Source organism: Coffea arabica, chromosome 7c (genome assembly GCF_036785885.1).
Source record: "Coffea arabica cultivar ET-39 chromosome 7c, Coffea Arabica ET-39 HiFi, whole genome shotgun sequence".
Classification (NCBI taxonomy): Eukaryota; Viridiplantae; Streptophyta; class Magnoliopsida; order Gentianales; family Rubiaceae; genus Coffea; species Coffea arabica.
In genome coordinates, this window is record NC_092322.1 from 16598587 (window position 1) to 16614242 (window position 15656).

General features: G+C 35.2%; 1 protein-coding gene across 5 annotated transcripts; it reads right to left on the minus strand.

Moving 5' to 3' along the window:
- Positions 1-918: 918 nt before the first annotated feature.
- On the minus strand, positions 919-14252 carry LOC113700050 (probable LRR receptor-like serine/threonine-protein kinase At5g63710). 5 transcript variants are annotated; one of them, XM_072058284.1, is made up of 12 exons: positions 13926-14249; positions 12984-13247; positions 12252-12425; positions 11155-11284; positions 10981-11052; positions 10186-10329; positions 9926-9997; positions 9760-9825; positions 8851-8921; positions 8619-8762; positions 6007-6348; positions 3000-3311 (listed from the first exon to the last, which is right to left on the minus strand). In XM_072058284.1, the coding sequence occupies exons 3-12, from the start codon at positions 12361-12363 to the stop codon at positions 3094-3096; spliced, it is 1371 nt and encodes a 456-aa protein (XP_071914385.1). In that variant the 5' UTR covers positions 12364-12425; positions 12984-13247; positions 13926-14249; the 3' UTR covers positions 3000-3093. The 5 variants fall into 5 exon arrangements, with proteins under 5 accessions (XP_027076284.1, XP_071914385.1, XP_027076276.1 ...); XM_027220483.2 differs by lacking the exons at positions 3000-3311; positions 12984-13247; positions 13926-14249 and adding exons at positions 919-1490; positions 13423-13824; XM_027220475.2 differs by lacking the exon at positions 12984-13247 and having other exon boundaries at positions 13926-14252.
- Positions 14253-15656: the final 1404 nt, after the last annotated feature.

The window sequence follows — 15656 nt, forward strand, 5'->3', positions numbered from 1 at the left end:
CAGGCTTCCTAGTAGTTAAAGATAATTGCTTCATAGAATTCATGAGTAATCTCAGCACACAAATGGGAACACTATTAATCAACTTGAGAAAGAAAAATTGATGTAAAGACAACTTGCTAATGAACAAATTAACTAAATTGATTGATATAAAGTATAGCAAGCATATACATTCAAAGAATTATGATCAGGCACTTGAAATCCTTGAGATAATATCAACTTATCTGTCACTAAAACTCTTGTAGCTAGATTCAGCAAGAAAAAAACAAAACATAATTGGATTTGTAACGCCATAGCATATGACTCCATTAGTGAGTTATATAATCAGTAATATTATTCAGGACTACTTTGGAGAAATATTTTTGCTTTAGTTTGGTCAATTTATAATATTTTCTTTGAATACTAAGCATGGAAATTTTCTCAACTATTTCAGCAAAAAATCAATAGGGATCTAGTCTAGAATTATATAACCTAAGAAGGATCATAACTTAAACATGGGCAACAGTTGATGCATAGAGCCAAACAATGGTTTGCCTGATAATGGTTCATAATTTGAGAGAAATTATAAGATAAAAAAAAAAGGACCTGAAGATAGTTCAGTCTTTACATGTACTTTTTATTAATTGGAAGAATTATATGTTTTAATGGGATTTTTGCTGACAATCGAGAATAAGAAATTCAATTAATGGGGGTACATTAGGCATCAATAAAGAATGAAGTAAGATGATATATTATGTAGCAGAAAACAGATAGATATAGAGTCACACACAATTCAAATTCAAGAAAGAAACATGATTATAATAGTAATAGATAAATAGATATAGAGTGTCCTGCACAGAACAAGAATCTGACCACTGGTTAATCCATGTTTTTTTTAAACAATATATATATCCTAAGAAGACTACTTCAAGCTCGGCAATGTGTTTCAAGAAAATCCACCAAAATTGCATATCAAACATATATTAGTCTTCAGCTGTAGGCAGGAAAATCCTACTATTAGATTATCCATATGTTATGCATAGCACAACCTGCCATTCATATGCTGAAGTAACTATAGTCATACAGAACCCTTGTTCCAAGCCGTGGGTAATTTTACTCCTGAAATAGCTTTAGAATGATATTATGGAATTACAGAGATTTTTCACCAATGTGGTACACAGGCTACTGGTGATCTTGTTTACTTATCTTGCTTGAGACAACTGAATAGCTTCTTGATCTTGTGTATATTCATCAGCCCAAAGAAACTGATGGGACATGAGGGAGAATTCTTGATTTCTAACTTCTTCAAGCTGCTCCCACTCTGCCCATCTTGCAGACAATCCCACTCCCTGCAGCATGCTTACAACTTCTGCCATCGTTGGACGGTCTTCTGGTGAGTTCTGGGTGCAAAGCAAGGCAACCTGAAGAATTGTCTCGACTTCTTTGGCATCGAAAGTGTGCAAGTTCTCATCCACGATGTCCTCGAGCCTTTTTTCTCTCAGCAACTTCTTGATCTGGAGAATGACCAGAATTATCAAGATACTTGTAATCAACCCTCATCAATCTCAGCGTCTGGAGACACACCGAAATCTATGGAGAAGCAAAATAGCTAGTAGCATGCAGGGATGAAATCCAACTGAACACTAACTTCTTGACCAGTTTGAGCACATATTTCATCAAAATAGCAAGGAGAGTTGCTCAGCACTGCAACTGAGACCATTTGTGTTTGGAACAGATACATGGATAGTTCCTTAACAACCTTACAGGTCTAAATACTTTCATCTATGTGTCTGCTTATAAAACTTTCTAATCTCTTTGTAACGCATTTTGTAATTGACAAGTTGGTGACTCAAAGGTGGTGCCTGACAAAGCTTTCCAACAGTGAGTAAAAAGCCAGGCGTGCTATTTTGTTTGCACAAGATGTTTATTCTTGAAAAGTACAAGATCGAGGTCTTCTGGACTCGGTTGTTGCTAGAGATACAAACTATTACATGGTACAGCATTTGGTACAATCTAGACTTAGTGCCACAAAAGATGTCAATTGCAAGGATGTGTAAGGTGATCCTTTTGGAGAACTAAAAGCTGAGAGGAAGAAAGTTAACACTGAGATTAGAAAAAACACAGTAGGAAATCCAGAAGCAACTCAGATTCCACGTTTCAGCTCCTCAGTATAAGATCTACTTGCACACTGCACAAAATGATTTTTAAGCTTTCTATCCGTACTAGTCTATCCTGTTCTTTCTAATGACAGTTCTTCCATTAACCTGTTCCGTCTAGGGGATTAATGACGATTCTTGATTACTTGAAGTCAGCCAAGGCAAGGGCATTCTTATGGCTTCAGAATTCTGTTGGATGTTAAATTAGTACAAATCCCGAGTAGTACAAAGCTATAATACTCTTGGCTGACTTCCACTTTGAGGAATTAAATCCAATTAACCATATTGAATTTACAAGTTAAGGCTACTGACCCAATAAATATAAGGCAGAACACAGGAATAAGGGAAAAAACCTCAAACCTGGAATACAACAGGTAGAAACACACGTCACAAGTTAAGGCTACTGGACGAAATAAAATCCAATGGAAAAGGGAAAAAAAAAAAACACACACACACACACACACACACACAGAGCAGCACACACTGAATTGAGTTGCCTTTCAAGAAAACCTTGAACATTGCCTCTGTCAAAGTAAGAAAAACTTAGACGAATAATGTTAAATAAATTGATCAAACAGGCGAATTATAAATGTTCCAACGCTTTCTTTTTGATAGAATAATTCTGGTTCTCATTATTTCAATCTAGCCAAATCCCTTACGGATTGTAAACAGGGAGGAATTTCTCCAATCCACTCAATATTATCTACTGCCTCTCTTATAAACTGACCTAACCAAAAAGCAACCTCAATTGCACCCCTCCTAACCTGTTGAAGTTTATGCCCATGAATTCGTATAAGAAGCACTTGGGCATCAGCAACTCTAATTCACCCCTTTCATTACGGCATTTGCTAAAAAAACATTGCAAGATCTCCCACAAACTAGGGGCGTAAGATTTATCAAAAGGTGTTGAGAAAGAATAAATCAAGGAGTTGGCCTATTTCTCATTTTCTCTATTCACACTCTACCCGTATATAATTGTCATATCATGAATTACAAACAAGAATATAACAGGAACATAACAGTAAAAGTCATCATCCAGGAGGATATTCGCAGCCTTTAAATCCCGGTGAATGATTTTCGGATTGCAATGCTCATGCAGGTACTCCAGGCCATGTGCTGTACCAGAAGCTATTCTTTTTCTAGTAGGCCAGTCTAATCCCTTCTCTCCAGGTTTGAGGTCTATCACAGGATAAAAAATAGATACGTAACAGGTACTGATAAGTCATTCATAGAATTACAGGTTATGCATAATAATAACTAGCAAATACAACAATTGCTCTGTATCCTTCAAACTAATTGTGTATTAATATAAACGGGTATTGTCACAAAATTCTACAGAAAATGAAACCTGCTACAGAGGATAGACGCTAGTAAAAAGATTTCCATTTATACTTGCATCCTTGTTTAAGAACTTTTCCTTTCTCATGTATTCTTCTATATAAACAATTTGGATACTTCTACAAAATGAGAAGCTATTAGAAAGGAATCTTCATTGTTCCATATATAAATTAAGTTTTTGTAAGACATCATCTTGTTTGATGAACAGGACTTTCAAGCATTGTAAAACTGAACAGACATTGTTAGAGGCGAAAAAAAAAAGACAACAGCACAGAAACTAATTGTAAACTTGAGGGATAGCAATCAGTTATCCTGGCCATTTTAGCACTCTGTCTCCTGAGGCACAAGGGGCATGATGATGCGACGGCAACCATACCTTCATCCGGCTTATCACCAGCTAAAACTCAAACTCTTTCCTCTTCAATGTAGACTACTTTGCTTACTGTTTAACGTGCTAACATGCTGAGATCCAATACAGGTTTAGATCAAAAGGGTGTTGATTCCATAAAACACGAGATGAGTAACTGTCGATTCACTCATGACTCAACTGGGGTTCATGTCAGTGGAGGAAATAAATCAGAAGAAAGGGATTCTAACTATAAGACCTCTAAACTGAGAACTTAATGAAAGAGAAAGATAGCAACTGTATAACTATCAAAAATATGTCAGTAAAATTTACATAAAAATTAACCTCAAATTCCATTTTCAAACATTTATGAGAAAAGGAAAACAAGAAAAAGAACTTGTCCTTAAATTCCCAGTACCCTATTCAAATAGTTGGAAATGGGAATACAATGTCTTACTGACATTGTCAATCTCAGAAGGGTAAGATAGCAACTCAATGGGCATTGAGTCAACATAGGGCACCCTTTACACATTTTCACTTCTCTCAGTACTATATCTCCAAGTTTCAATATCTATCCCAATCACAGAACAAAAAGTTCATGTATTAGCATGTTTATTTGAAATCACAAGTCTGAAAATGGTACATGAAACTCCTCGTTTCATTCCCAATATTACTATTTTTTTTTTATTTCGTCGCTCACATTTGCTTAATTAATTTTTTTTTTTACTAGTACAAATTTCAAAGGCATCTGAACTCCATGCATACTTCTAAGGTGAACTTAAGCTGAATATGAAACGATTCTAACACCAAAAGCATGTCGTAAGCTCAATGTGGAAACAATTCTACAAGGGCTTGTTGAACTCTCCAGAAAACTTATTACACAAAAAGAAGCTTCCAGCATGAGCAAGAAGCCTTGTCATTCTTAACACCATTCTCTCTGCAACACATGATCCCATGGCTCATCAGTGCATGCAGAACAACAAAAGAATATCACTTCTCAACGTTGTTCATAGGTCACTAGGCATCTTACTTAATATTTCCTTTCTTCCACACCTAATTGTAATAATCCATCATTTCCAAGCATAAGATACTTTACCAGAACACATTTGGCAGAGCTCTAGAAATTGCTCCTAAGATCGTTCTGAGAAAGCAGTCTTAATTACTTCAACTAATTTCTTTTAAAATACATACACAACCTTTTCCATACTTTTGAATACATAACCAATTATCCCTGTCCAGTCTGATCTGACATGAGCCCCTCACACTTTACATCTTAACTTCCACGATATCTTGAAAATGAAAAGAAAAGAAAAGAAAGATAGAGATTAAACTTGCTAGGCTAGAACAAAGTTCATTGGGAACAATTTGATGAGCCAGTAAGACCTTTCTCTTTTTGCAGATGCTGGCACAGTAGAAAGTTCAGCGAATTGGTACAGTTGTTATGGAATAAGTATCTTTCTTTTGAAATTATTATTGCAATCTAGCAACAAAAAAGTAACAATATTGAAGAATTCATAATCAAATTTAGTCCAATTAAGCAACTAAACCCAATAGTTGACTTATTTATGGGTAGAACGACTAAAATTAATGGAAAGTCTCCTGGAAAAACCATTTTAAATTATGTCCAGAGAATATTAAATTGAGTACAATATTGACATCAATTTCAGATGACAAAACAATCAATGCATTCTTCTTCTGGTTAAACTGTGGAAGAATACCAGTGCCTACACAAGAACAGTTTATAACATATACCGGTAAAGAGGCTATTAATGTTGGCAGTTAAAGGGGAAGTGCACACTTGAAAAATTGGTCTTTAGTCATATTCAGTTTAACAAAAAAAAAATCAATAACCACGACTATACATGTAACATAATAATTTGATGGCAATGCAAGAGAGTGGGCTAGAAAGCTTCTAAACTTTCAAACTCATTGCAGCTTTGATTCCATTTAGGAATTGGGGAAGTAAATGTAACAAATTTGCCCGCACTTGCCAGCAAATATTTCCTCCAAACCGTAGAACTGCAGCAATTGTTTGCAACTTTTACTATAAATACGCATCCACAAACAATGTTCAAATGAAGTTCCATTTCTCATATCCATTAAGTCAAATATTAGTTATCCAGACTAAGGGAGGCAAGTTGAAGTATTAACATCCATGAAAAATGAAGAAAGAGAGACTGTACAAGATACCTCTTAAGCGATATGCCACACTGAGGTTCTGCATGAAAGGATAAACCAGGATTCTCTCAGAAGAGGTGGTACAAAATCCAATTAACCGGAGTAGATTTTTGTGAACTGCCACACTTATCAATTGAACTTCCCTAAGAAATGCGGCCTCTCCACCAGGACTGTGATAGTCTGTTAGGCGTTTCACAGCAACCTTTGTGTTATCTGAAAGCATGCCTTTATAAACTTTTCCAAAACCTCCTTGTCCAATAACACTGCTCTCACTGAAATTGTCTGTTGCAAGCTGGATTTCGCGCCAAGAAAACCTTCTCAGTTGTCCAAACGAAATCTTGCATTCATCTTCACCTGAAGAGACAAAAGATGCAAATGCCGGACATTGAGTCAAAGCTTTCCAAAATATATTCTAGTAACCTGAAGTCATAAATGCCAGTTTGAAAGTTCATTAAAACGGAAGAGATTGTTATCCACAAATGATTGTCAATTTAAGCGGGAAGGTAATGCTTGCTTGTTGGTAAACAAATCTTAAATGCATATTCAGCAGTATGAATATTTGGCTATAGCTGTACATAGTGGATGATTCATCTAATACTTAATAAACAGATAGTTATAAGTGAACTTCTCTGTTTGTTTATCTAATTATATAATTATTGGTATTTTGTCTATTTTATTGCTTATGGCGGGTAAGTTGGAAAATTCCTGTACTACCTTAATTCACAACTACAACAAAAATGAATCAAAAAAGCATGCTGTGTTGGAAAAATTAATGTTTACATCATCTGGTGGTGCTCATTTTTTTCAGCAGCAGTATATAGTCATATTCAAGCTAATTTTAGGTGAACATGCAATCAACAGACTCATATTATAGTACATGGCACATTAACTTGCGATTTCACGTTCCTAGATGAAAGTTCTCGAGATTTTCAAGTAAAAGATATCACAAAAGTCTGAAACGATCACAGGCCAAGTGTTGTCTCCTGCACGTGCACAACTGATAGCACTTTTTAACACTTCAAATCACTTTTTTTTTTAAGCTACAATTGATGATTTATTTGGATTTGAGTTTTTATTTCACTTTGAGTACCTGACTTTTCTAAGAAACTAATTTGAGAAGTGTCATTTGTCCTTAGTAGACAAGCTCCAAAGCTCTGCTAATACCAAATGTAGGCCACTGACAAAGGATAGCATCTAACCTTGGCTTAATTACCAAGCTTAGAGCAGCTCTACATTGTAGTCAAGTTGAAAGCAGGCTGCAACTGGGACAGGAAGGGGAAGGATCACAATGTGAGACTGAAAGATTGAGATACATTAAGAATATTCCCAGGATGTTGCAGTGATATCTTGTTTAAGTGTGGCATTACTTAAATTACATGTTATTTAGATGATTCATGTACTTTTTAACAGTTAAAGGCTCAAATTAATATCACACTCACAAAAATCTTGAAGCTTATCTCTTTGTATATTATTTAGGTACCAATAACCATTGATGGATGGAAACAAACTCCACAGTTGTGACACATCTTTGGATTTCTAGATTTCGGATACCATACAAAAAATAAGCTCATGACTATCCAAATCTCCTTTAAAGCATCTTCATGATGTAGACTAATGTCTAATAGAGCTATTCTATTCTGCAACTCCATCTTAAATGTTTTCCACAGGATTTATATCATGCTTGGCAGAAGTTTCAAATTTTACTTTACAGGAAGTTTAATAGCAGTAAGTACTACATTATTCATGGCATTACAGGAGCCTATAAGTATTTAAGAATTGTGTTTATCCTCCTGATTCTATAGGTGACCAGATTAAAGAAATGGGGAGACAAGTGGAATCTGGTTGGACAGGCTTCAAGACCTGACAAGAAGTTTTAAATCTTTGTGCAGAACCCAACATTCCTAGTTACATCCTCGTATAGCTTCTACTGTTAGCAATTTTTAGCTAGGAGTTGATTTTCTGTTTACTGGTTTTAGGCCAACCGCCTGCCCCCTTTTCTTGTACTTGTAAAGTTATGAAGATATCAATAAAAGTATAGCAAAACACCATGATGCTTATTTCCAGAAACTGGCTCGAGATATCGTGTATTAGATGTTTCATATGTAAAATTTGAGTTTGAGGGGCAAAATGGCTACAAGACTACAAAGACTGGGATAGCAGCCCCAAGAGTTAAAGGTCTTGAGTTGAAATTTCTGCATTACAAATCCAGTAAAAAAGCTAAATTCAGAAAATGACTTCTGCAGTACTTTTCCGCTACAGCTAATTTTTCATCACAGACGTTCCATGTCATGGCAATTCCTTCACTACGTTTTATCAATTTCTTTCACTTCTTTTCCCCTTGAACCTGAAGTTTTTAGACTTTTTACCTATCTTACACTACAAAGCCATCCCCACAACCACCAGTTTGGAATAGCCAAGACTGAATGGTTCAAGATTTCCCATCTGTTATAATATATTGACATCTCAAGATCTGGTTTCGAAATCTAGAAGCCTACTTAAGAAACATTTCTGCTCCTGGTATGAGAAGTTGGAGCAGACACAACTAGATACAACATTAACAAAGTAAGCCAAAAGCAGTGATTATTTAAAATTTAATCTGAAAAAATGGAAAATTGAAAACTTGCCTTCAACATCGACAAATACATCATGTTTGAACTTCCGTACTTTATGAAACTGGTGTAGAAAAGCACCCCCCAGCAATAGAAGAACGAATAAACCACAGGTAACACCAGTTATTACAACTTGGACCCTCTTTTTCTTGCCAGAAACTAATGAAAATCGAGAGATCAGTTTCATGAGTCCAAAAATATGATCAAATAATGAAAGGAATCCAACTTATACAACCAATAGCCACACCTGGAACAGAAGAACTTGAAACACAAGGTTGCTGGAAAGCTGTGCCACAACTAAGATGTGTGCCTGTGAAACTGATTTATAATCCATAAGAAAAAAATAAACCACTGGAGGGAATGGAACAGAACATCAAGAAAGAATTCTCAGCAGTATGAGAAAAAAAACATAATAATTTTTGGCGATATCCTGATAATGCTTGGAAATGATATGGTTACAATGCTGCACACATTAAGCTCTTTTGATACTCTCCATGTACATCATGTCCAAATAGCAAGGCAAAGTAAGTTTCAATTCTATAACCCATCAAGGTAAAGTATTCGTCCTCTTTCGTCAAATCTGAGCATTCCTGGTAGTTCTCTTTCTTGACTAAAATCTATCGTACATTTTTGAGCACTAGCTGTTAGATGAAGTTGGAAACTTATGATAAAGTGGAGGCTGTGGAGGCCATTGTAAATGTGACAGGTAAAACTGTTTAACTAGTTTCAGTTCACCACTTACATGAGGAAGTTGAAGCTTAAATATTTGAAAATCTAACATGTTGAGATCTAAATTAATAGCTGAGAATTTCTATGCCAAAATCAATGAGAATTAATTTAAAACCAGAGACCAATGTTTTTCACATACCCTACCAAAACCAAAATCTGAGGAACAATATCATTAGAAAGGCTTCATTGTATGTTCTGATAGAGGAGAATCGCAGGATAGGATTAACATTAAAACAGTCAAGGACAATCCTGATTACCTCTAAATTTAATGAACCAAAGAAGCACGAAAACTTCCAGTTATGACCATATGAAGCTAGTGTGCAGTTTAGGAGTCAACAGTCAGAGGTAAACATTTGAAGAGAAATGATGATCATGGAAACCTAGTCGTCAGAATTCGAGAGGAGAAAATAAACTGGTGGTAACTTACTTGAATGTGGGCAATGAAAACAACTTAGTTGGAATTCTTCCAGTTAGGTCATTGGATGAGAGATCCCTACAATCCAATAAATGCAGGTGATACCCGAATAATCAAAAGGAAAAGAAACTGCACATACAATAAAAGAGAAGTTAAAGATCTCAAAAAAATTACTTACAATTGCATCAAGCTAGCGACATTAACAAGTGACTCTGGAATGGGTCCACTTAAGCGGTTTTCCTTCAGTATCCTGATGTAGAGGTGAAACTACATGTTCAGCACAATTAGTAATTGGGGAACAACGTTGCAAGAAAATTTTCAACATAAGACAGATATGCAAAATTGAAGAAATTACTGAAGATCTTGAAAGCAAAAACAGAGAAGTAGGGAGTTCTTGAATGTTTAACAGCAGCTGAAGAAGAAATGCGCCTGACGTACAGATGTTTAAGGTTTGAAAATTGGCCCCAAGTGGTTGGTATAGGACCAATAAATTTATTTTGTCCAAGATTCAGATTTTGCAGATTCTCCATGGCGCTAAGACAACCGGGCAAATCACCAGACAAGTTATTATCATGCAGATCCCTGCATGATTGCAGAGGCATGTAAGTTACATCAATAGAATGTGAAACACAATGAAATCTTTATCTTTCTTAAACTCCAGCAAGGAGCAAATAATTTCCCTCAAACTTATCAAAGCTTAATTACTTATTTTAATAAAAAAATTTAACCACTTCCTTTAACTAAGTCAATACCCTACTAAGCATCAAAATTGCAGTTCTGATATTGGTGCAACATATGAATTTTCTAGTGAGTTTGGAACAACTTCTGTTGATTAGTCCCTGCATAGCAAGAGCAAGAATACTCTTTTGTTTCTGTCCTTGACCCTTAAAGATTTCAATCACTTACTATGACCTAAGACAACACTTTCGCCATGCTTCCAATATGGGCAAAGTAAATATAGGATGTCTCCTTAAGTTCTTGCATTGTTGCTGATAAAGGACTTAGGTTTCCCTAGGATTACAAACCTCACCAGTCCCTTCTTATGAGATTATCAAATCAGTCCCATGCATGACAAATGCCTATTTTCACAAGCAAATAGAAACCTAGTGAAGCAGCACCACTTAAATCAAGATAAAAGTTTACAGAAGTAGAAACTGCCAAACAAAACATTTGCTTCCAAAACTAAGAGAGATACAAACATAGTGGAAACTTTACTAAGATGCAGAAACGTACAATGTAACCAAGGATTTTAGTTTGGTTATGGATGGCGAGACAGTTCCTGAAAATCCTTTAGAAGCTAGGCTCCTGAACAGCATATTGTTCACAAAGTAAGTGGATAGAGAAAAGTGTTGAAACTAGGAATAAAACGTTAGATTACTAATAACAATTTTAAAGCAGAAAACTTACAGAGCCACGACATTCCCATTTAAACATGTAACATTAAACCAACTGAAACAAGGGCTCACAAAATGGAAATCCCAATCAACTCTGTTATTGGAATCATTCAAAGCTGTTAGGAATTCCATTAAAGCTTCACCTGAAACATTAGCATAAATGATAATTATCTCTCAGCAAAGAATGAAAATGTGCTGACAGGTTGAAACTTGTGTTTATCCAGAATGCAGGACCTTTTGATATAAGAAGGATATAGGTAACAAGGTTTTTCTTTACTGAAATAACTCCGATAAGGTTACGTGTTGTTACATTGCAACAAAATCAGTTAAACCCAAGCTGCATTCTATTTTCTGATCATTACATGATCAAAATTTTGACACATAATTTGGTACTATTAGAACTTGTCTTGTCCAAAATAATTAGACCTATGCTTTTCAATCCCAATTTCAGGTTATTAGCTGTTATGATCTTCATGCTACTTTTTCTGAGCATGTTACATTTGTATGTAATGCTTCAATCCTGGATGAAAGGTGAATTGTGGAAGCAATATCAACACTCAATTCTCCTCTATTCTCATCTTATAGAAGAACTCAACAATATTTCAAAGTGCACAAACATTTAAAAAACTTTCATATATTTCCACTAGAGATTTAACATCAAATATTTTTTTAAAAAAAACTCTATGTAAGGACAGAAGGTTCGCATCAAAGGATGAGTAAAAAATGATCACATATCAATCAACTGTATTGCTTCTTCTCTAGCATTCTTCTTCTTCTTCATAATTTTGATGCCATGGACAATTGGTGCTGCGTCTTCATAAAATGAAAGCAGATATGTGCCCTTCTATTGAATATACTAATGGAAAAAGAGTCTTAAAGAAAAGTATGAACTTGTTGATGCTAGGACAGAAACAAGACATCAAAAGTTTTGATTGAAAGAAAGCCAAAGCTGCGATTAGCAAGAGTTATATCCAAATTGGTGAGTATCAGAAAATGATCCTGCAGTTTCTAATTCAGCAGTCCAAGCATAAGAACCAAACAATGCATTGCTTACATCATTGCCATTCATAAAACTACAAATCTTTTGCCAAAAAACAGATTGAGACATACCTTCAACATCAGGCTTATTTGTTGAGTAAGTGCCACTGGAGAAAAGTAGGAGGAATATGAAACCGGCCAGTAGCTCCAAATGTGAATACCAAAGGAAAAAGGCCCTACTCATGTGACCCGTTCTAACTTCCAAGGAGGGCGCATTGGCTGATCCTTTACCTCGTTTAGGAGATTCTGTAGTAAAGGAAGATTCAAACAGAATGTTTCAACATGGATCAATAAAATGTAAAAAGTCTGTCAAGAAAAAAAAAAGAACAAAAAACACTGATGCTCATCATAGAACTTTGCTCATGCTTACACCTCTTTTGCAAACTATTACTGAAGTAACTATTTGCATCATGCTTATCTAGTATTTCACACAACAGCAATGTTCATTATTTTTCCACTGATGTCAATTAAAATACACATTTAAGCCATCTCTGAATTAAATGAGATATATTCATAACTCAACAACAGTCATTCAGGTGCTTGATAATTAATTGAGTCAAGATTATAGGAGTTCACATTCTCAGATTGTCCAGATCACTAGAACTTATAATAGGAATCTGTACTCTGAGATGTTCACAAATTTCAAATATTGCTTGGACCTTAGGAACAAGGGATATATGAATGTCTACACCTGAAAAAGGACAGCGTCTTTCGACAATCAATACATAATTTCCATCAAAGCTAAAGTGAATAACATAATCCATGTACAAATGATTTCATTTACAAGAAAGACTAGACCATGACCCTGAGTACCGTTGCCCGTGCCAACATATATGGATTACTGTGACAAGTATCCTCAGTCTCTTTCAGATTATGCTGACCACAAACATCATCTGTTCCTCATCTAAGCCAATTCTTTTCCCTTTCTGAGCTGAATTCGTGGCTTAAGCAGCATGTTGAACTTTCCCTACTTAATCAACTGCCTTATGAAAAGAGTACTAAGAGTAGTTGCAGATCTGTGTTTCTTTTTTATGCTTGTCTTTGTGAGATACGCAACCTTTTTATTTACTGCCATGTAAAATGCAATCAGGAAGAAACACTTAGAATAAACCAAAAAGCAATTAGAGGGAAGACACCAAAAGAAAGGACGAACATAATCAAGTCTCAAACCCCCGCCCACCCTTAAAAAAAAAAAAAATGCACACAGCTCGGATCCTGGTTAAGTTAACAAGCAAGCATTTACCAAGGCAGATTGCTGAGGAACAAGGCTTATCAAAAACATTGTAAACCTTCATTCACACATTCAAAACCACACACTGACTTGAATAGAGCCTCTGATTCCATCATTTCTTCACTTTTCTATCAAAGTGCTAAAAATGACATGCATTAGCACTTTGATAGAAAAGTGAAGAAATGAAGGGATCAGACCTACCCTAAAAAATGACATACATCAGTAAATAAATGAAACCATGTGTATAAAAGATTCAACTGGGGAACACAGGGAAGAGCCACTGGAGCAACAAATGCCAGAAAACTGACATGCAGCTTCCAACACTAAGTGATGGGCGTCACTACTAACTAAAATAATACAAGTCATGCATAGGAAAAAAAACATAAAGTATTACAAAACGATTATGGGCTTTTACATTATAAAAGATGGAACTATATTATCCAGCCAAAAAGAAAGCTCAAGAATGCCAATAATAAAAGTCCAGCAAATTAACAAGGATTAGGAAGAAAACAGACCTGAAGTAGCCATGTTTGTCCAGGTTCAGACTGACTCATTAAGAAATACAAAATGGAAGAGTTGATAAGAGACATCATGGAAAGATTATCTGAAACTGCTGATGGATTAGTGTTTGGGACCCACAAAGCATTCATAAAAAAAGGAGTAAAAAAGAAAAAGTCGGGAATTGAAATTGCAAAGGGAAATTCTGAAAAGGCCAATGGCTGAGTAGTGCTTATGGCTGAGGCTCAGAGGGGGCTACTTGGGAATGAGTTGGTGTTGAATGACAATCCCACTACTAATACAAAAACAAATTGTTCCCTTGATTTATACCTTTTGGATATCTAAATTCAGATGCTTAACAGCATTGAAGGACTCAGAATCATCTTTAGCATGAATACATTCTTTCCATTACAGAGTCTATTCATGCACCAATACTTCTATAACAGATAATTGTCAACGTCACATATGACCATGGAGGCCAATTAGGCAACGAAAGCAACCTTTTAAAGCAAAGCCAATTGTTTCATTCTTTTTCTTTTTTTTCTTCGATGGTTTCTTTTCCCCTTCCTTTCATGCAAACAGAGGCAATTTTTCTCAGCCAACACAGATAAGGCTCCAACACTTTCCCTTGGAAGAAATGTAGCTTCCACTTTTGTTACAAGAATCGTTGTACTTCCCATTAAAGTCTACAACTTATCCTAATTTTAAAAATTCGTAACCTATTCTTATCATTAGACTTTTTTCGATGTCAAGAAAACAAAAGAAAAAGAAGAAAATGTAGCCTTGCTGAGTGCTTACTGTCAAATCAAATTATGCACAACTTTGCACAACTTGAATAAAGTTCTTTCTAATTTCGCTTTCTCCATTAAGCCCACCTCAAATTGTTGGACACTTAAGATGGGAAATTGAGGGTTGACTACTTTAGATAGAAGAATTTTGATGACCAAGGTCTAAGCATCCATTATTGATATAGATGCCATATTTGTATTGGTTGTTTCACTATCCTACGCATAAAGGGGCATTATGCAATGCAAAACTTTTAAGATGTCACATTAGTTATTGAAAGCTACAAGGCTTTTGAATTCACTAAAAACTAGTAATAAAATGTAGACAAAACAAGATTTTGTAATTCACTATATTTTGTATCATTTTAAAGTGTCATCCATTGAAAGTCCAATACAAACTTCAAATCCAAAGAAATTCATATCAAGAAAAGAAAATTTTACTAATTTGAGAACTATACTGTGATTGTAGTTAATTCTAGTGAACAACTGAATGCAAGACAGTTAGAAAAGGGATTCTGTTTGCAATGAAATGATTTTGTTTATGAAGTGTTAAATGCAGTAAAAATAGGTGTACCAATTTTGCCTTGACTTGCTCAATTGGGAGGAAAATTCTGAGCAGTAACACTTTTATTTTCATATTGTTATTAATATCATTAGTTTATTTATGATGCATTTTTAATTCACGAAGAAAACAACAAGAATTCAAGATGGGATGCAGGAAAAAAAAAAGTTTACTTTTTAATGATCTTAGCCTCTTTGGTATCCTTGAATTGTCCCAATAACTAGTTTATGACCCATGCTTCTAACATGCTAACAAGTATGGATGAGAGAACAATTAATCGCAATAAGTTCTCTTCAACTTTTGGTGAAGTTTCACTTTACCCCCTCCAACATTTTCAACGAAATACTTTGGCCCCATTCAGATATTCTTGGACAAAAATGCCATCAAAATATGGATATTTT

Excerpts from the sequence above, each read along its gene's own strand:
- LOC113700050 (XM_027220474.2), bottom strand. The coding sequence starts at position 13,474 with ATGAAGGTTTACAATGTTTTTGATAAGCCTTGTTCCTCAGCAATCTGC. Across the intron at positions 11,053-11,154 it reads AATGGGAATGTCGTGGCTCT|GAGCCTAGCTTCTAAAGGAT; the intron begins GTAAGTTTTCTG and ends TATGCTGTTCAG. Across the intron at positions 8,763-8,850 it reads TTCAAGTTCTTCTGTTCCAG|TTTCTGGCAAGAAAAAGAGG; the intron begins GTGTGGCTATTG and ends GATTTTCATTAG.